Source organism: Mytilus edulis, unplaced genomic scaffold (assembly GCF_963676685.1).
Source record: "Mytilus edulis unplaced genomic scaffold, xbMytEdul2.2 SCAFFOLD_465, whole genome shotgun sequence".
Lineage (NCBI taxonomy): Eukaryota > Metazoa > Mollusca > Bivalvia > Mytilida > Mytilidae > Mytilus > Mytilus edulis.
Genome location: NW_027267844.1, coordinates 1 through 22,533, shown reverse-complemented (window position 1 = coordinate 22,533; position 22,533 = coordinate 1). Strand labels below are relative to the sequence as shown.

Sequence of the window (22,533 nt, the reverse complement as noted above, 5' to 3'; positions counted from 1 at the left end):
CATGTTGAGAATGTTAACCGACTAGAGGACTATTAGAAAAAAATTGGGAAAATACAGAAGGACGAGTGGACACATAGACAGGCTGATGACCATGTCGACATTGACAAAAAATATTTTTCAGCATAAAAATCTAATTCCAACTCTGTTGGGTTTAATTTTCAGACTGATATAAATATAGTGAAATCTATTCTATGGGGGAAAGATTGGCATGGGGAAAAGTGACAATATGTATACGTATTGCCAAATTTCCGCGGGGGAAGAATGGCAATGATCCAAAATTTCCCAAGGGGAAAAATTGGCTCATGCCATTTTTTTTCCCCCGGGGGAAAAACTGGCATGGGGGAAGAATGGCTATATAACACCGGCAGACCGTGCAAACTAGTTTAACCCCGCAACATTCTGTATTTGAATCTCCAAAGTCAGGAACCTCTTTACTTGAATGGTTATCCCTTTGGGGGGGGGGGGGGGGGGCTTCTCATATATTTTTTTTTTTTTTTTTTTTTTTTCATTCCTTTACTGATTGTTATTGTGTTTTGCCGTTACACAATTGTCCGTTGTCGTGGGCTTAGTGGTGTCTTCAAACATGTTTAACCCCGTCACATATAGGACACATATATCACGACAGGATGTGAGTTCTCACAGTCTCAATCATATATCTAGTTTTGTTTTAACAGTTAAAATACAAAATCTAGCAGCCAGTTACTCATGTTACTGTCAGTGAGACTAGAACATTATAGTGTCCCAGGTATCGCGGATAAAAAAGTTTTATTTTATTTTATCTTGTTAACCTTTTAGACTGTATCAATTTATCCAAAGGACTTATGATTAGTTTACATAGGGTGGTTCTAAGTTAACGAGCTCTATAAAAAAAAATCACCATTGTGTTGCACAAACAGATACATTTGAATCATTAGAGACTAGACGGTAAATAAAACGACTTTAATTGCTTGTTTCACAAAGCCTTACATAAAAAAATAGCCATAAATATTCCAGATTATGTAGAACAACAAGGCAGGACAATGCCACCAAAGTAAACTTTTACTTAGGGAGCTACCATTTGATTTTTATGGGGGGGGGGGCTAGGATGAAAAATTTTGTCCTGCATTTTTTTTTAGTTGTAATCTCTGTCCTGCCTTTTTATTTTTCACTCTATTCGGTCCTGCTTTTTTTTTTTTTAGTTTATCCTGACTTTTTTTACATAAATTGTCATCCTGACTTTTTTTTTGCAAGTGTCTCATCCTGCCTTTTTTTTTTACTCAAAACTCCTGTCCTGCCTATTTTTTTCTAATTTCATCCTAGCCCCCCCATAAAAATCAAATGGTAGCTTCCTTAGAAACCTTCAAACTTCAAAAACACCCTACAAATACAAATATCTGGAATTAGACGTACTGTTAAATATAGAAGATGCAGAGGCATTCAAGAACAGCCTCACGTTATTTAACAGAGAAGTCAGGCAACAAACATTTAATTCTAATTTCACATGTAAATTATGTTTTTAATGAGCACCATATTGAATTACTTTATTAGTACTTGCGTGATGGGTCTTAGACCCTTTGCATTCCAACGATGTAGATGTAGATGTAGATATAGAATTATCTAGCTATATCAGAGACATTATAATATTATGTGTCTCTACCTATTTATATATATATGAAATCGATCAGCTTTTGATTATTTATGATATAAATTTATAATACAAAGAAGCATCTTTTTTTGCAAGAGAGCGAAAATTAAACAGAAAACTCAATGATAAAAAAATGAATTGAAATGATGAAAGGGTTAAAAAAAATAAGGTGTTTTTTTGTCAAAGATGGATTTTTTTTAAATTTAAAGTTATAAGAGTGATTTTGCTTCTTAGAATATCTTAGAACTTGTGCGCCATGTGCGTTGTTAGATATAATAAATTAACATATCAGATGCGGATAATAATACATCTGTAGTCCGAGCTGTGATTTAAATTATACAGACTAAAGCGTCTATGGGACTTGGATTATATTGCAAGATGGCGGACGACGAACATGATGCCGACGGGTATTGCGCATTTAACTAAATATCTATTCAAATTCTATGAAAAAATATATACGACAACTATCTAATATTCCATTGTCTTTAACCCAACTATATTTTCCCTTTCTGTACAAGTCATACCTGCTGCATCATAAGACATAACATAATGGTATAGCCTCTGAGTCTAAAGTAAAATTATTTGTGTCTTATAGTGTTAAGGTTCATCATAACAAATGGACAATTTTGGCCGTATTTTCACCTCAAAAACTGTTCTGTGTACAGACTTACCTATGCTGTTTGGAAATTTTTAAGGCCTAGCATCCACTAGATATATAAAAGTGTATGATTAGCAATGCAACAACTATCCAAGAAATTTCAAATGAAGGTGATGATTAAAAGCAATTACAGGCAACCTCACAATCTTCAAAAATGAAAAAACAATACTGTGTCAGTGTTCTCCCCAGGCCGTTTTAGCACAGCGCTTTTCAGCGCTATTGCAATTCCCCGCTGTCCTATTGCACTGACCGCAGCGCTATCCCACGCAAACGCGTCGCTATATTTTTTTTCATATTTTTCAATTTTTTTCAAATTTCCCGCTTATTTTTCACTTCGGATCACGTGATCGACTGGTTTACGATTTTTGAAAGAATTATTTCCGTTGTATTTAAGTAACTCCGCGGGACCAGTCTAAAAATTTTTACAAAATGGCGTTTTTGAAAGATCAAAATAAACAAAGATTTCAACATTGACATCTATTTTTTTAATTTAAAGAATATATAGAGGCATATATGAATGAGATGAAATGAATTGACCACATTTCCCGACGTCACTCACAAACTTGTTTTACAAACTTTGAACAAACGAGGATTTTAAAAACGATCAAACACAGGGGTCTGTTGCAAATTATTTGCCGGGTTTACTATGATATCCATACGAACCCCGAAAATGAGCAAGTCTTTTAAGTATTCATTATCCCCTATTCGAACTTATAATTGTTTAGTCAGAAATTCTACCATTTGAGAGCATATGATTAGAAAAACAAACCCAAGCTGATACGACTTGAGAAATTTTACTGTCTCGATGTCAAGCTTGGATGAGGCCATTTAAATATTATAAAACGTTAAGGTCATAAAAATGAGAAATCTTTATGCAAAAAAATGTTAATTCCTGTCAAACGTCGTAAGGTTAACAGTACACTGCTACAGTTGGTTACAAAACCAAACACTGAAACAGAAGCTGACAATGACTTTATTGTTGGTCCTTACATGTTCTGCAACATTACCTTATAGTGCTAAGAAATCTTCACACAGGCATGTCTGGTGTAGACCCATCATGGAAAAAGACTTCTCCTCCAGTTTTATACATAGATAGTATGACATGTATGAGGATTTAATATATGAATTTACAATGGAGAAAAGAATACTCTTCTTCTTTATCCAGACAATAACATTAACAAACAAAGCCTCATTAAGGGGTACACTGTAACTTCCATGAGCATGATGAGGACATCATAACAAGAGGAAACATCAACAGCATAATATAATAAAAACACATAACAAAACAATTACAAACAAACCGCATGCCGCGATAAAGTTACTGAGCATTGTCGAAAATTACGCGATTACCACAGCGCTATCCAAAAATCCTGGGGAGAACACTGCGATGTGGTCCGCAATTATACACCTTATAGCTATATGTCCGCCATTACTCGACATCACACAGGTTCCCATAAAATTTTGACGTCATAATACTAAATATCTGACGCCACAAAAATCATTGTTGTATGACGTCAATAGTTCGAGGGGTTGACATTTGGTAAAAACTATGGTAGAACCAAAACTCATAGAAAGAGTTCAAATTTGGGTTTTAGTCTCCTTCCTAACTAGAGTTTATTTTTTGTTTCCGACTCTAATTTAAGTTTTCTTCATACACATTGCTAAGAATGTCAACATGTGGACAGAGTTCATATTTTGGAAGTGAGTCTTTTACCATTCTAGAGTTGTGCCCCTTTTTACATTGAAAATTGTGAACCTTGAAAAGATGCATTTGTGTGCTCAGACTCATTCATCAAAAGAGTGCTACTGAATAAGTCAGAAGGAATGGCAGGAATAGATATATATATATATATATATATGAAAGACAATAAAAGTCAAATAATTTTAGTTTCTAAAGTTTAACGCATCCAAACCATTCTAAACAGTCCTTCATACATGACATGTAACTGTTATTTATTTTTTCATTACAGTTTTGATGATTTAGATGATGATATAGATGAAGAGCCATTAGATGAACCAATAGATGGAGAGGTACGCTTGTAATATTAATTCAGTTTAAATGTGAGAATTAGTTTGCCTGCAGGTGATTGATAGATGTCTGTCATGTCTGTTGCCACCCATATTTATAAAAAATGTTTTTATCCGTATCTTAGACTATTGGTAGATAAGGGATTGCCATTTGTAGTGTGTAATTGATGTGGATTCATTAATATTGGTTGGATTTCATTGTTACGAGGGATCCACAAACTTAAATGTTCAACGTGTCGTAATACAAATATTCTGAAGAAATGTATGCAGACTATGCCAAAACCATGAATTTAAATATTCATAAATATGCAAGATTTCCTAACTCCATAAAAATTGGTATCCAAGAAAAAAACTGAATCCACAGTATCGTTTAGATGTATGGTGACCTATAGACATTAATCTAGTGATTACACCAAGGTGTACATATTTCAAATTTCAAATTTTCTGATAAAATATAATTTTCTAAGTTTTTTTTCATCAGAAATATTATGTGCCCTTGTTTATGTTATACTCATTTGTGGTAATCGTTCTCAAGGGAGTTTTGTTCTGTGTTAAAGTTTCCCAATTTAACATTTTAGGTTCATTGCATACATTTTAAATGGGTTTAGAACCCTTACATGTACATTGGCTATAATCAACCTGATTTACCTTTGTTGGACATGTACTATATGTATCTGATAAAAACCTATTTAGTATTGCTGGCAGGCAGTCATTTTTTGGTGACAAATCATATTATGAGGGTTTGGATGGGGTTAAATGATTAAAGAATAATGCCAATGCCCTTAAAAAATGAAGATTAGAGAAAAAAAGGGTTAATTTTTTGAAGATTAGAGAAAAAAGGGGTCATTTTTTTTAGATAAGAGAAAAAAGGGGTGAAAATTAAATGTTTACAGAATAACAGATCCCCCATCCAGACCCTCATATTATTTATGATACTTTTATGTACTTTTATTGTAATTGTTTGTTTTGATTTTACAGGATCAAGATAATATAGAGATTCTTCCAGCAACAACCCCATCACTATCTATTGAACGTCATAAAAGAATTACTACACCTTACATGACAAAATATGAAAGGGCCAGAGTACTGGGTACTAGAGCATTGCAAATAGCGTAAGTATTGAAAAAAGGAACGAAAAACTGTTAAGGCCAGAAAATTATTATTGTGTTTTCTGCTCCCTACTCACTGTAACACATTTTATGGAAAATTTTGGCTTAGAACAGTCTTGAAATTTCCCCCCTATATAGTTGATGTAAAATGTTCTAAAAAAAGAAAAGCAAAATCATACTTACTTCCCCTTTTTCCCAAAACAAACTTCACTCCTGTTTCCTATTATGTTGCATTTTCTTTAATCACAATAATTGACAGTGAATCTTTTTCTATTGTTTAACAATTACAATAATAAATGGACACATACATTTCTGAATTTACAGTAGTCTGGGAAAAGATTGAATTCAAGTGGTTAAATTATATGTAATTTATTACTTTGGTAAAGGGAGATAATTTCACAATCTCATATTTTACAGAATGTGTGCTCCTGTCATGGTTGAATTGGAAGGAGAAACAGATCCTCTACAGATAGCAATGAAAGAATTAAAGTAGGTTATTGATCATGATATTAAAATAATTAAATTCCTTATTTTGAAGTTCAAAGAAAACTTATCAAGTAACAATGAAATAAGACAGTAAGGCTCAATAATCATGGCAATTACGATTCTTTCTATCTTCGTAACTCTTAAAATCCAACAGTGTTTATTGTAAATCATCTCAAATAAGACAAATTAAAAGCTGCAGTGTACTTGTCAAATTAATGTCAGATATGGTAAGATAATAAAACAGCATTCTATGAACATAGTCCCCTGCAAGTTAAGTTAAAAATTCACTGTTCTGGAACAAAATGCTAAATTGATCCGTAACTTGTCATGGTGTCAAGTTTAAATAACAGATAATAAGTCAATATCTTCAAGGGTGAGGAAAAAAAAGGTGGAATATTGATTAATTGAGTGAATTTGTTAAGTCCAAGGACCATAACTCTGCACAATATCATCAAACTGAACAAAATTTGGACTTGATCTGTCATTGGAACAAAGACTAGCCTTCAAAATACTGGACAGCCTCATTTTTTGGGGTCAGGTCTGATGGTTTTCACGAACTCTGTATATATTTGTTATATATCATGTCTATAAGTCTATGTAACCCAACTGTTCTATTTGTAGAGCCAGGAAAGTACCCATTATAATCAGAAGATATTTACCAGATGGCAGTTATGAAGATTGGGGTGTAGATGAACTTATTATTCTAGAATAGGAGAATTATGTGCAATGTAGCAAGACTAAATATTTGTTAATTTTGTATACTGTTTTTAATATGAAGATTTGACAGTACTTTTTATTTTACATTGTCATTGTGTAAATAAACCCATATCATGAGATACTTGTCTTTATTATAACTCCTGTCGATTGTCAGGGGTTCTCTTTGGATAATCTGGTTTCCTCAAACAACAAAAACTGGATGCCAAGGATGATTCAAGTGGCTTTATACACCAAAAAATACTTACAATATTTGTAATAGTAGTTCCACCTTAAACTGATCTTAGCATGAACTTATGCTAAGTTTTTGCATGACTGATGCTGGAAACAAAAATGCTTAAGTTTCATCTTCCAGACTTCATTTAGGTGAGACAATGAAAACTTAAAAAGCATGAAAATAGACAACGGACAAAAGCAGCTACGTAAAATAGCCTATGGAATTGATTTTTTAAAATAAATCGAATAATGGATAATTTAAATATACTGGCTAGAGAAAATTTACACACTGAATTCAATATTATTTGTTGGATACTAATTTTCGTGGGAATCAAGAATACAAATGTTTAACGAATTACAGTTTTTCTATATGCTTTGTATGCATGGATGGCAAAACCCTGAAATCAAATATCCCCAAAAATGCAAGTTTTACTGAATTTACAAAAATTGATACCCATGAAAATAAATGAATCCACAGTAAATCTATTTTAATTATACAATCATTGCTTACAATCATTTTTTTGTAAAAAAAATTTTTAAAACTTTTACCAATTAAAATGAAGATAGATATTGTCAAGAAAGGAAAACTTTTACATAAGAAAATGTTGGCGCCAGAAATATCGCCAGCAGCCGTATTTTGTCACCAGATAAAATAAAAAATCGCAAATTGCGACATTGGCGACGCACAGCACAGTCCCTGCAATGCAAGAAAAAAACCTATAGCCAAAACAATAAGGTGTAAGTTTCTCCAGCTATCAAACGAAAATTACTGAATCCACAGTATAATAATAAGATGTGATATAATTGCCAATGAGATGACTCTCAACCAGACCCAATGACACAGAATTTAATAACTGTAGGTCACCATATGGCCTTCAACAATCGGCAAAACAGATACTGCATAATGGCACCAAAATGACAAATGCAAGTCAAATAAGAAATCTAACAGACTGATTTATGTATAAAACCATGATAGAAAAATAAAGATGTTACACAGCAACAAACGACAACCACGGACTTACAGGCTCCTGATACAGGCTCATACAGATAGAGGTGGGTTAAACTAGTTTTGCTGGTACCAAACCCTACTCCTAACCTATACATGCATCATCCCACATGCTACTCCAAACTAGTAAAAAAATATCCCTTTTGAATAGGTGATTAAAAACCAGAATGTGTCCATAGTACATGAAGCCACCACTATTTTCAGTATACTGTGAAATTTGGGTAAAAAAACTAATTTGGCATTAAAAATAGAAGGATCATATCATAGGGAACATGTGTACTAATTTTCAAGTTGATTGGACTTCAACTTCATCAAAAACTACCTAAGCCAATAACTTAACTTGAAGTGGAACAGAAGGATGAGCAGACAGACTTGGACGCACAGGCTGAAAAACATAATGCCCCTAGGTTGGGCATAAAAAGAAGATGAAGATTATGGTAAATTTTGCACTAATTTCTCAAGTGTGAAATCTGTAAAAACAGAAAAACGTCAACACAAATATAGAAAGATATTTCTTTATTTCACTATTAGTGATTCATCACACAAGTAACATTTAACAATAAATGTCATGATTATAAACAACTATCCTTTTAATTTTGTAATCAATGATTTTTTTCTGCTCAATTTTTCTAAGATCTGAATATCTGGAATTCATTGCTACATGTTTTCAATACATAAATTTCATACATTTAAATAAAACATTTTTCAAAAAAATATACATTAGTTATGCAGACACAAAATGATTTTTTTATAAACTTTGGAAGTCCTTTCTCTGAAGAGTAATTACAAAAAAAATAAAACATATAGCCGAAATTTTTATATAAGTAGGAATCTCCAATTGTGACAATGACATTCAGAATAATAAATAATACAACATAATAATTTTGAATATAGTTCTACATGTATTGGTTTAAATCCTTTAAGACGATATTGTATCAATTCACCTTTCCAGAATCTAAAGAATCAATGGTAATTTCATTGTTCGTACCCAAAAATGAATATAACATCACGTCATTGGTTGAATTTCCATTGTTTATGACATTTTTAACCAATCACAACGTTTTGATGTAGTTTTTTGAAAATATTACCCAGGATGCATTAGATTCTGAAACGGCAAATTCTAATACAAGTACTGTTTGATTAAGAAGCAACCTGACTGCTCTTACAATCCCAATAAATAGGATATCTCAAGTCCAATGAAGCTTGTATTGACCACTATAATAAACTCATCATAGATACCTGGACTAAATTTTGTGTATATGCCAGACGCACGTTTTGTCTACAAAAGACTCATCAGTGACGCTTGAATCCAAAAAAGTTAAAAAGGCCAAATAAAGTATGAAGTTTAAGAGCATTGAGGACCAAAATTCCTAAAAGTTTTGCCAAATACAGCTACGGTAATCTAAGAAATTCATAAATATGGGAAGGATTTTTAAAAACTCTGAAATTCATAATTTCATATATACCATTAGTTAATGCTACATTTTTTCATCCTTGCGTAAATCAACATTTACAAAACTCATTCATATAATGAATTAAACATTATAAAGTTGTGACCACAAACAAATTACACATAGCTCCATTCACAGTTATCACCCAATGATAGGAATACATAATCATGTCATAATCTCTAACTTCTCATATATGGAACATTATATACTTGAAAATCATCTAAAATTTATAAACCTTCAGAACACCATTCTTAAAAAAATTTGCTAAATTTGAAATAGATCCACCAATGCACCAATGCATACTTGAGTATGTGTTGAAGATGTGAAAAATTAGAGCTATTTTCCAAATGCATGTAGGTTAAATGTTTGGTTGGCTTGTTTTCTTTATTTGTTTAAATGTTTGCTCAAGCATCCAATTACATTAGACAAGCTAAAGCCTCACACATGACTGCAATTGTAAACTTCAAATTTTGAGTAAAAATTTGCCGACTATCTGACGTTACATTCCACTATTTAGAAACACGAAAGAAAGCAACTTAAATTTTAAGATAGTCCAGTCTAAATGATAAACTTTTGAACCAAGAGGCCCGTTGTTGAAATTTGAGTTATATTCTAATGGCCTGTGGAGATGAGTTTTACAGCCTAGGTCAGTAGGCCTGTGGTTGTGTATTAAGACTGAGATACAGATCAACAAATATTTAAAATCTAAATACCTGATAAAGAAAATATTGGGTATATGATACAACAAACCAACAACATAATAACATTCAGATAAAAACTGAAATTAGAGGTCACCGTACAGACTTAAGCATATAACAGGCTATTATTTGAACTTGGAATTATTTTTAATTATGGAATTTGCATAATTTCTTATGTTTAATTTTTTTAATAAATTCCATGTTTATTTGGTATTATGATCTTTTGAGTGGTTAATAACACTTTCCATACAATTTATTTTGGTTAGATAGTGTTGTGCGCGGCACAGTACATTCTATTGAAAATATACTATTTTCTTTGTAATAGAAAGTGTTGTGCGCAGCACAGAACATTTCAGTACAGAATAAGCATGGAATTTATTAAAAAATTCAATAACAAGAAATCAAGCAAATTCCATAATTAAAAATAATTCCAAGTTCAAATAATAGCCTGTTATATGACAAATCTCCATATAGTTCTGATCTTAGCAACAACAAAAACTAAAACTTTTAATAATGACTAAGTTTGTTTTTTATTTTGATGATATACATTCAAATTACACTCAATTTAACAAGTATTCACATCAACAAAAGGGAAGTAACTCACTGATACAAAGGGGAAGTAATTCACTGCCATGAGTTATCTATAATGGTGAATCATGAAAAATTCTGTTCAATATGATCAGAGTGTTTTTTTAGAAGGCTTGTATATTATACTCAGAGTCATTATTTTGCAAAATCAGTATTGTTTGTATTTAAAAAAAAAAAAGCAAATCTGCTTTCAATTTGCTTTATCTTCATACGGGCAAAATTGAAAAGGAATACTGTGTTTGTTTATTCTACGTTCTTGGAATTCTGTCTCAAATGCATTTAACTCTTATCTTTTTTAATTTTTCAATTTATTAAATTATTAATGTTGAAAATTTACACAAATATTCAAGACAGCAACCCAGTGACACATATTAACCAACAATTTATATCTAATTTTACTCATCCATTCATCAGATCTCAAATGCATTTACTGTGAAAGTACTTTTATTCGTGGGGTACCAATTTTCGTGCTTTTCGTGGATGACTTTAACCAGTGGAGTGTACCCATTTAATCTTTAATAACCTTAATTGCACAACTTTTGATCTTTTTATTCTCATAAAAAATATTTTTGATAGATGAAAGTCAGATTTCCGGTATTGATATGCTAGTATGATGAAATGTTCATTTTATATCCTCATAGTTCTCGTACACATGGGAAATAATAATTTCATGCTGGGCTAGATTTTAATTAGAATTATTTGACAATTCAAGATACGCTTGTAGTATTTGTTTATGTTACTGTTTTCTTTAGGTGACATGTTTATGGCCTAATTAACACCTTTGATGTTCTTTAATTTGTCAATCACTTTATCTTGGGTTAATTAGTGTTGTCACTAAGATTTACACTGGTCAATGTTTACTTTGCAATTTCCTTCAATCCAGAATATTTGTAACCTCTGTGTCTAAAGGCTTTAATTTTTTCAATATTTTTTTTAAGAAAACTAAAATCCATGAATTTAAAACCCACGAACATGTAAATATTGCTCAAACCAAGAATATTGATACCCACGAATTAAAGTACTTTCACAGTAACTCTTATCTTTTTTAATTTTTTAATTTATTAAATTATTAATGTTGAAAATTTATACAAATATTAACAAGACAGTGACCCAGTAACACTGTTAACCAACAATTTATATCTAAATTTACTCATCCATTCATCAGAGATGGTCAAGTAGAAGATGACATGACTATCAGAGAACTTGAATAATCACTATTTTACGAAATGTTCCTTTGATCTGATAATTTCCTTTCTCAACGGAGTCGAGTGATATGAAAATTATCGCTAGAAACTAAGGAGGCACGTGCTTGTTGTCAATGAAATGAACATCAATGAAATGAACAAAGTCATCATAAGTAAAAAAGCGATAAATAGATTATCATTGGTCATCTCAACTCAATTGCTTTTCTCACTTTTGCCTTATCGGCTCAAGCGAGAAAATCTATCTCGTTCAGATAACCAACGATAATCTATAAATATATATCACTACTTATGTGGCATCAAATATTGAGGAAATCCTCTATGTCAAAATTAAATATATGCATAATGTAGAGGAAATGGTTTACAGTGCAAGCTAAATAATGAAAATAATATGTTTCATATGACACAAAACAAATGTTAAAACATAAATACCAACAAATATTACTTTATACATATATATTGAAATTCAAAACTCGCTTTCATACAAAAAATGGTAAAAATGACCATATAAAACTTTATATCTGACAGTAAATGATAAACATCTTAAAAAATGTTCCTAATCAATAACCTGTCGTTTAATTTTTTTATCATATACAAATGGTTGTCAAAGGCAAAGGGCATATTTACCTGTGTGAATTGAAAAATTCAAGTGAATCAATATGATTTATTATTGATAGGTTGGTGTTTAATGCCCCTTTCCGCACTAGGGTTATTTCATGGCAGCCATTTTTTATGGTGGAGGACCAGAGTGCCCATAGAGAACATGAGGTATGTTGAGCATGCTTATAATATGACACCTTTGTCAGAGCTTTCTTTGTTATTAACCTTGTTGTATGCTTAATACTTTTTGTGTTTGTTTTAAAAACTCATATTCCTTGAGTTGACAGACAGGATTATCTCTTTCAAACCTTTTCCAAAATCATTCAGATAAGGAAATAGATACGAGGTTTAAAATGGATTTATGAAAGATAAATTATGTGAAAGCTTCATTATAATCTATTAACTGGTTTAGTAGGGAATTATTGGTACCAAATGTTTCACTTACTTTGACAACAAAGCCATGTCTTGCCAAAAATATCAAATTGGAGGTGCACAATGTTTCATTGAAATACAGTCCATGATTTAAGAAAACTTTATTCTATATTATCAAACAGATATTTCATTTTTTTCCCCTCAAAAACCATTAAATAAAAAGTCCCTGACTAATATTATATCAAATTGTTAAATAACGGTAATTTTTCAACTAGATGTTAATTTATGCATAAATTCTTAAATGAAATGAACAAACATCCATACTTAATGTGATACTAAAAGATATACAAAATGTTTACATATATACAAACAATGTAAAACTATGTACAATTAGAATGTGAAAGCCCGCTGATAAAACATCCCTGGGGTATCAATATGGCACAGTGTACAGAAATGTCACTGGAATGGGTTTGTCTCAAAACCTTTTTTTCTGAAAAACAAAAAATTGTAGGGGTGTTCTCAGACTGATAAAACAAAGTTTTTCAAAATGCTATATCTTAAAGTGAAAGTTTTTTCAATAGATCAAATAAAAAATGTACACAAAATTGTGATTAATGTGTCCTATCATACCTATCATGTTACAATATCAAAATATTCATTATTTCATGTCAAAATTTTAAATGCCTATTTTTCCTGATTCTATTTTTTTGTTATCTCAAAGCAGATCTTCAAATCTTAATAAGGTAAGAAGGGTTTTTATGTACAATGTTAACACAAACTGTTCACAGGACATTCTTTTAACTTTCAAAATTACACCGTAAAAATAAGCATTGATTAATCTCCCCTCTAAAGTTTTCTCTTATTTATGATACGAAAAATTATTCAAGCAGTGTAGTGCTAATATTTTTGAAGGGTAAAATATAATAACCTATGCTTTCAATATATAGATTTGCTGCATTTATTTTTTTTCTAACAATACTAAACAAATGAGGTAAAATGATTTTTTTTGGGGGGTTTAGGCATATGATAGTACCTTTTCTCTAATTTTAAATTCATCTATAGTTTTGGGATAAGAAATATATCATTAGAAATTATGAGAAAGCAGCAGTCATCATTCTTTACAATCAGCCGTTCAAGGAATTTTGGATTTGAATATGCATGTTCTGTGAGGGTTTTATTACAAATATATTTACTTTTTCAACATACAGTAAAATAAAGACTGTAAAAAAATTGGAAAGTACAACTGAATAAAGAAAAGGAAACTAATTTCAAGTTTGAAACTAAAGGTTAGAGCATGGATCTTAAAGGCAAATTGTGAAAATAATATGGTGTAACAAATTAGTGTATATGAAAATTGCTGCAAGAAACTGATAAATAGTGCTCTGCTGTTATTTCTTTAACAACAGGAAATACTATAAAACTACAACAATTAGTTTCATTCAGTTGGTGATTAGATTAAAATTCAGTTTTTTTATTGAACGTTTCAATAAGAGGATCCATTATTTCATTTTCTAAGAGCTTCAGGTCCTTACTTATTGAATAAGGTACAAAAAGTCCTAAGAACAAAAATGAGGCCAGTCAAATGCGAAGAGTAGCTTCGATCGACAAGCACCATTCATTTTAAGGATTGCCGAAAAGGGATGTTTTCATTAGTACGTTATGCCATATAAATAAACATATTTATATTATCCTCGTCTCTCTTCATATATTTATGTTCTATCAAACCATTCAATTTGTTCTTTAATCAGTTTTTTAGAGGGTAGAAACATATTTCGTAATATTTCTACAAGTTCAGTTTGTAAAGCTGCGTTGGTTATTCGCTTTCTCATCTTCATAATCTTTACAATTGCTTCCTGCAAATATAAAACAATTAATAAATTTCAGCTTTTCAATACAAAATCAATTCAAAAGACACTTTCAAACTATAAATTCACAGATTTTAATGTCCTAATTTAATTCCAACAACTGGAAAGTAAAAAACTAAAGACTTTAAAACTTCTAGAAAAAGAAACAAAGTGAGAGTTTGAAGTCACAAACAAGTTTAACACCAGCACTTATTGTGCCTGTCCCAAGCCTGTATAAACGTATTTACACTTTTGTATTTAGCTGAATCTTGACTCCGAATGACCTTAGATCTACTCTAAATCACCTTTTGACGTCAAGCAACAATCACTTTTAAATTGTTATGTCAAATATTTCATTTTTTTTAATTATGATGTCAAAGTTTACGGGAACCTGTGTGATTTTACGTAATGGCGGACAAATTTGCAAACAAGTGTAAATACGTCTATTTCAGTGGTTGTTGTTTGATGCAGTATATCATGTTTGTTTTTTTGTTTATTGTTTTATTCATAAATAAGGCTGTTATTTTTCCTCGTTTTTACTGTTTAACATTTATTATGTCAGGGTCTTTTATAGCTTGCAATATGTGTTTTGCTCATTGTTGAGGCTGTACATGACCTATAGTTTTTAATTGCTATGTCATTTGGTCTCTGGTGGTCCAATATTGGAGGGATTTACGAAAGAAGAAGAAAAAGAGAAGAAGAAGGTGGTGAGTTGTTTCATTGACAATCATACCACTTTTAAGAATTAAAGGCTGACACATTAATATGTCCATAGATGTTTAAAGGATTAATGGTATATTTGTGTTAGTCTGTAGTATTCTATCAATGGTTTCTTTCTTGCAACATCTTACTGTGGTTTCGGAAAACAACTTAAATAAGTGAATGATCTAATGAAATAGTTTTTTTTAAATGGTGAAAAATATCTTTGATAGCGTTACTTGCCTTAGATAAATAGTGTCAATCACTTACCTAAGGTCAAAAGTGCTAAACACCTCGCCAAAGTTCAATAATGAGAACAACTTGCCAAAGTTAAATAAAGCAAACCCACTTGTATAATGTCAGCAATGTCAGTTACTTTCCAAGAGTCAACAGTGTCAAATTAAAAGACAACAAGTAGAGCTGTGACCTATTGCTCACAGATTTCGCGAAGGAGTAGGGACGGTAAGGGCCGATTTTGGCCTCAAATTCAGGTCCATCTAGCGGAAGTTTTTTGGACACTTTTTAAACACTTTTAGTGTCTATTTCAATTGATTCGATTAGTTTATGTGAAAGCTTTTACTGTTTAGTCATTAAAAACGCTCTGATTCAAGCTAAAATATGAAAAATCTATCAAATAAGTATTTGAAACTAGGTTATAACAAAGAGAAAATGTTTTACCTGAACACGTAATATCCTAAGCTGCATGATGCCTTCATTGTCCTCCTCTTGACTCTCTCTGTAGATAACTGTAAACGTCCTACTAAGTTTATTTTACCTCTTTTCTGTACCTTTCCATTTTTACTGTAATAAAATATCAATATCTTTGAAGAGGTGGTAAAGGGTTATTTCCATGCAACATGTTTTGCCATTTTTATTTAACATGCAGCCGTGAAAATGTCGGTTATTGACTGTGTTTGTGAAATTGGTAAAAAGATCAACATGCAGGAAATTTTAATTATTCCTTCATCGTGAAATGGCAATTATATTTCGTGTTCTTCCATGCAGATACCCCCCTTTATGCCCCTCTTTGAAGTAACAGTTGTACAAGATATAATACATGAATCATGTCTTTGTGCACTTACTTCTGGTATTATTTTATTTTTATTTTTAGATATACATGTTGCCTGTGGGAAACAAAAAAAATATTCCAAAGGTGGAGTTATTGCACTTTTTGGTGTTTTCTCAGAGTTTGAATAAGATTCCATGATGAAATCTTCCTGTTTTTTATCTTGTAGAAGAATATTCAGGACCAACTTAGTTTTAAACATACAAAATGATAGTAAAATTAAAATAACATCTGTCTGTTTAACAGGCATGCATCTCCTACATGGAAATTTTGCACATGCACAATTGTCCATTTGTAATTTTTAAAGTTTCTACAACTTTTGCATTCCATTTTGGTAAACTAATAGCAAATTTTTCTTGGTCATTTAAAAAATTACAAAAAACTTGGATAAATAATTTTCCATTTTCCTTCTGACAACATATATGGTCTTTCAATGTGCATACATGTAAAATACACTTACATAAGTGAGAATTCCTGGTTTACCCAGAACTGTGTACTATCAGTGAATTCTTTCAATGATTTAGTCTCAGGTGAACACAATAATAGCTGCCTTTTAATCTTAGGAAATGCTACTAGTGACTGCAATAGAAATTTTATATAATTAGTATGAAATTAAATTGTTTCTAGAAATACAATGATGATAATTTTTTTTTTAATTTTAAACATATTTTATTAATAATCAGCTGTTACATCAACCCTAAGTTGCCCAGGGAAGCAACTAAGGCCCCCCCTCCCCCGATTTTACACTTATTTGTCGGGGAAAAACAATGAGGAAAAAAATCCCCACAATGATGATAAATGATGGCTGTTAAATGTCCAGTAGTACATTTCAATGCATATTCAGGGGGAGAACATTTTACTGAATATAAATATGAGCCCTGCACTGAAATAGACAAGCACACTACCACAAATACACTGATGGATTTAAATTAGAAAAAAATAAAGATACTTTTTAATGCGGAATCAAACCAAAAACATAAAAATAAATGGGAACTTTGTGTAATGATTGAAAAAGATTGACATGGGTATATATGCCCCTGTCACTGAGTGTTGAGGCCAAAAACATATGTTTAGAAGTCAACATACAATCTTTAAATGATTCGAAATAAACAGCTGCGCCATGAGCGCATGATACGCCCGACATCTTGTGTGGAAGTTTTATGCAATAATCATAAATAGTTTCTGAGGAAGTTTTAAGCAATAACCATTTATTGTTTTTGCGACACGGCGGGACATGTGAAACCCCCCCACCCTGTTTTTTTTTACAAATATCACTAAAATAAATTTTGAATCAAACCAAAAAGTATACAGATCTTTAAATTAGTATAACAAAGAAGTGTGTACAGTTTCAAGCAATAATCATAAATTGTTTTTGAGATACGGCGCGACATGTAAAAAAAACCCTCCCCTTTTTTACAAAATACTCAATAACTCAAAAATAAATTTTGAGTCATCACCAAAAAGTATACAGATCTTTAGATTAATATAACAAAGAAGTGTGTAAAGTTTTAAGCAATAATCATAAATCGTTTTGAGATACGGCAACGACATGTAAAAAAAACCCTCCCCCTTTTTTACAAAATACTCAATAACTCAAAAAATGAAATTTTGAATAATCACCAAAAAGTATACAGATCTTTAGATTAATATAACAAAGAAGTGTGTAAAGTTTTTAGCAAAAATCATAAATCGTTTTTGAGATACGGCGCGACATGTAAAAAAAAACCTCCCCCTTTTTTTACAAAATACTCAAAACTCAAAAATGAAATTTTGAATCATCACAAAAAGTATACAGATATTAAGATTATTATAACTAAGAAGTGTGTAAAGTTTTAAGCAATAATCAAGAAAAGTTTTTGAGATACAGTGCGACATGTGAAAAAAACACACCCCTGTTTTAGTTACAAAGTGCCGTAACTCAAAAAGTTTAAATCTTATTTTCACCAAAAAGTATACAGATCCATTTGACCATCATAAGAAACAACTATATAAAGTTTCATGAAATTTGGATAAGTCGTTCTCAAGTTACGGTGCGACATGTTACGCCGGACAGACGGACAGACGGACGGACGGACGGAACGGACAGACGGACGGACGGACACCGGACATTTGTATACCATAATACGTCCCGTCAAAATTTTGACGGGCGTATAAAAAATGCCTAAACCATATTTCAAGCAGTATAAAATAATTACTTTTCAAACAAATAAGAAACTCTTTTTTAATACACTACTACCTTTTAAAATATTTATCAAGCACTTAAAAAAATGAATTCGACAGATATGATGCAGTAAGGGTTGAGAATTAACTCACCATTAGTGTTCTTCTCAATTCTGTATCTGGTAGTTCTGTTGCTAAACGTAAACTCTCATAACTTATTTTATCTTTAGGTCTCTGATTCCAGGCAAATAATACTCCCATTTGAAATGTTGTGACTTCTAAGTCAAACTTGCCTGTATCGTTACCAAAAGTAATCTGAAAAGAAACATTGAAATCTTATAAAGGCGATAATCCAATTTTATAATTATATTTACTGACAATAATCACATATTTTATGACAAATTTTTGAATTTGCTGGTGATGCATCCATGAATTTGGATTGTGATTGAATATTTGACACAGCATAGATTTGTGACAAAAAATGAATGTGTCAAAGAACTTAAAAACTTGAAACTGGACATTTACCTATAATGGTCCAAAATCTAAGTACATGGTTAGAATCAGCATACCAAAGAACCCTAAGAATTAAATTTGTGATGAAAATAATAAAATCCAATCAAACCAAAGTTGAATTCTTGAACCCTTTGGACCTCAAATTGGACCAATTTGATAAAGAGCCCAAAATAAATACATGGTTAGATTCTTTGGGTCAGGTGAGCTAAAATAAGATGTGGTATGATTGACTTTGAAACAACTATCTTACAGAATCCAAATGATGTAGATTCTTTATTGGTATTATATTGATTTTGTTATCAGTATATTAAAAGCAAACTGAATATTATTGTTATATACATGTATACATTCATGGATCTACAATCTGTCGATACCTGTATCTTGACTGTTTATGACGTCTTTACACTTAATCCATTGGATGTTGGATGTGTACGGATTGATAATTTAGTCTTAGATGTATGATTTTTTTTATTATAAGTTGTTTGTGGCTTTGAACTAGATGTTAGTAACTGCCAGTACTCTCAGATTTGTACGTAGTGTCTTTTGTTGTTGGGATATACAAGTAGGCGGCCACATCCATTGTGTGTAGTATTACATCTGATGAGTTAAGCCCTTTTCACTGATTTTTATACTTCATTCTTATGTTGTTATGTTACACCACTGTCCAAGGTTAGGGGGAGGATTGGGATTCTGCTAACATGTTTAACGCCGCCACATTCTGTATGCATGTGCCTGTCCCAAGTCAGGAGCCTCTAATTCAGTAGTTGTCATTTCTTGATGTGTTACATTTTTGTTTTTCGTTCATTTCTTGCACATATATTAGGCTGTTAGTTTTGTTGTTTGAATTGTTTTACATTTGTCATTTCAGGCCTTTTGTAGCTGACTATGTGACTATGCGGTATGGGCTTTGCTCATTGTTGAAGGCCGTGTGGTGACCTATAGTTGTTTAATTCTGTGTTATTTGGTCTCTTGTGGAAAGTTGTCTCATTGGCAATCATACCACATCTTCTTTTTTATAGATGTAGATGTAGGCAACTATAGATGACAGTACAGCCTTCAACGATGAGCAAATTCAATAAGGTAATGTACTCAGATATAAGCTGAATACTTACAATTCCATTAGACATCAGATTGATGCCACTGTAGTTTACGACCACTGTGTTTCTGTCGGAAAAACTCCTCCACTTGTGGGATATAGTCTTCTAATTCCATTGGCAGTGTTACAGCTATTCTATCACTAGACCTGGCCCATGCTCCAGCATAAGGATTTTTATATTTTATAGAATCTAGAAAGAAATTAAATTTTGTTCAATATGATAACAATATTTACTTCCAAATTGTATCTTTTATATAACTTATTTGATTTTTTTATTGCTATTTGTTTTTTTTTTTAACACCTTGACTTCTAATGTGTATAAAGTAGAAAATATATATCTTTTTCTACCTGTTCTTACTTCATATTGACAATGATTGATGGAAGCAATTGATAACATCTTGACAACGTTTGAAGAGTGAAATTACAGGATTTATTTCACATGTGAATTATAACATCTCATTCTATCCTTGGGTCTCAGACATTTGTTGACAATTTACTTATATTGTTTATTGACTACAGTCAAACCTGTTATAAAGTGAAAGGGGAAGGAACTTAACTTAACCATTCCACTGATCTGAGATTTCGTATCAATCCAGTTTGACTCATCGGAATTAATATAAATTGAGCAAATGTGAATTTAACTTGAACCTGATAAATTTCCTGGACTTATCATCAGAATTTTCCACAAAACAAACAGTCCCAAAATGAATTTTTACTGTACAACATTGTAACGGTGCAAAAATTGCACATATATAAACAAAAACATAAAATTAAATGAACATGCACTATACTGACCCTGCAATTCCTTCATTGTTGTTCCGGTGAGCATCTTTAAATTCTTGATTGAGATCATCACTGACTTTATATCTTGGAACATTCTGGCTAATTTATTACATAGTCTGCAGGCATACCTACTTCCTATAAGTATAAAAATACATATATTTTATCTAAATAAATTCAAACAAAAAAGCCAGTTTTTCAATATCTTACTTACAATTGAAGTCAGATGCTATTAATGATTGTCCTCAGGACTGTTCCAGTTTAAATATATGGAGCCAGGTGAGCTAACAATTGATTAATATAATCAAAAGGCATTTGTATTCAACTTTTCTACATTTTTTTAAAACTTGAGTGCACATGGTTCGGCTAAAAGGAAGTGCAGACAGACCTTTTCATTGGGATTGGGCCTTCATTCTTCCAAGAATTTGGGATTTACACTTATCAGGATTCTGGAATAAATGATTAATTTTTCAGAACTCAGGAAAGAATGCCTTATTTTTGTTATTTGGGATTCAGCATTTTTTATCAGGAATTTGGGACAACACCCACTCCTATCCCCTCTGGTAAGGTAATGATCCACTCAAGCTGTATTGTCACTTACCCTTAACCCATCCACCATATTTTCTTCTTTCTCATTATCTGCTGATGTGTCTAATATCAATCGCCGTGTTAGATGTGCCTTGTGATACCTCATAAAAACATCTTTATTCTGTACATACTTTAACACAAGTAACTGAAATTTAAATTATTAATGTGAAATACTAAATTGATATTTTTGATAAAGTAACTTGAATTAATTAAAGATTCAAAAAGTAATGACTTTTAATATTTAGATATATATCATTTCAGTTGAAATATATGAAAAAAAAAATAATGAACAAGTGTACACACACAGACTATTTCGACCAAGAATTTTATAGAATTTTGAAGGTACAAGTAGACCTATAAAAGTAAAAGGCAAAAAGTGCATTGTAGGCAAAGTTAAAATTATAACTTGTTTAGAGGACCAACACAGAGGAAGTTAAGATTACGCAGAGGGCTATTCAGCTGCTCGTAACATTCTATGAACAATAATGTGTCCGTAGTTCACAGATGCCCCATCCGTATTATCATTTTCTCTGTTCAGTGGACCGTAAAAATGGGGTAAAATCTCTTATTTGGCATAAAAAGTAGAAAGATCATATCATAGGGAACATGTGTACTAAGTTTCAAGTTGATTGGACTTCCACTTTATCAAAAACAACCTAGACCAAAAACTTAAACCTGAAAACTTTAACAGGAAGCAGGAGACAAACAAACAGACAGACGCATGAACAGATGGACAAACTACAAACAGACGGCAAAAAGACAGACAAAAGAATAGACGCCCAGACCAGAAAACATAATGCCCATAAATGGGGCATAAAAATAGGTTAAACTTAGACATAATTTACTTACCACATCTTTTAATTTAGTTTCCACTTCCTCTGAGGTGAGTTTCTTACTTAATGGTGTTTTACGTAACAACATATCACAGTAATTAGCTAAAGTTCAGGACACTTTGACTCAGGCTGTGTTTTGGCACCAATACTGAAATACAATATCAAAATATTATTAAACTCCGAAGCATGCCATGTAGGTTTG

The 22,533-nt window shown here is 31.6% G+C and overlaps 1 protein-coding gene and 1 pseudogene across 1 annotated transcript; one reads left to right on the top strand and one right to left on the bottom strand.

Moving 5' to 3' along the window:
* Positions 1 to 1,952: 1,952 nt before the first annotated feature.
* Positions 1,953 to 6,741, top strand: LOC139506089 (DNA-directed RNA polymerases I, II, and III subunit RPABC2-like). The gene is made up of 5 exons (XM_071295355.1): positions 1,953 to 2,031; positions 4,253 to 4,313; positions 5,289 to 5,422; positions 5,837 to 5,908; positions 6,527 to 6,741. Exons 1-5 carry the CDS (start codon positions 1,979 to 1,981, stop codon positions 6,615 to 6,617), a joined length of 411 nt encoding a protein of 136 aa, XP_071151456.1. The 5' UTR covers positions 1,953 to 1,978; the 3' UTR covers positions 6,618 to 6,741.
* Positions 6,742 to 14,394: 7,653 nt separating this feature from the next.
* On the bottom strand, positions 14,395 to 22,479 carry LOC139506091 (cullin-5-like; annotated as a pseudogene).
* Between the last annotated feature and the right edge of the window lie 54 nt (positions 22,480 to 22,533).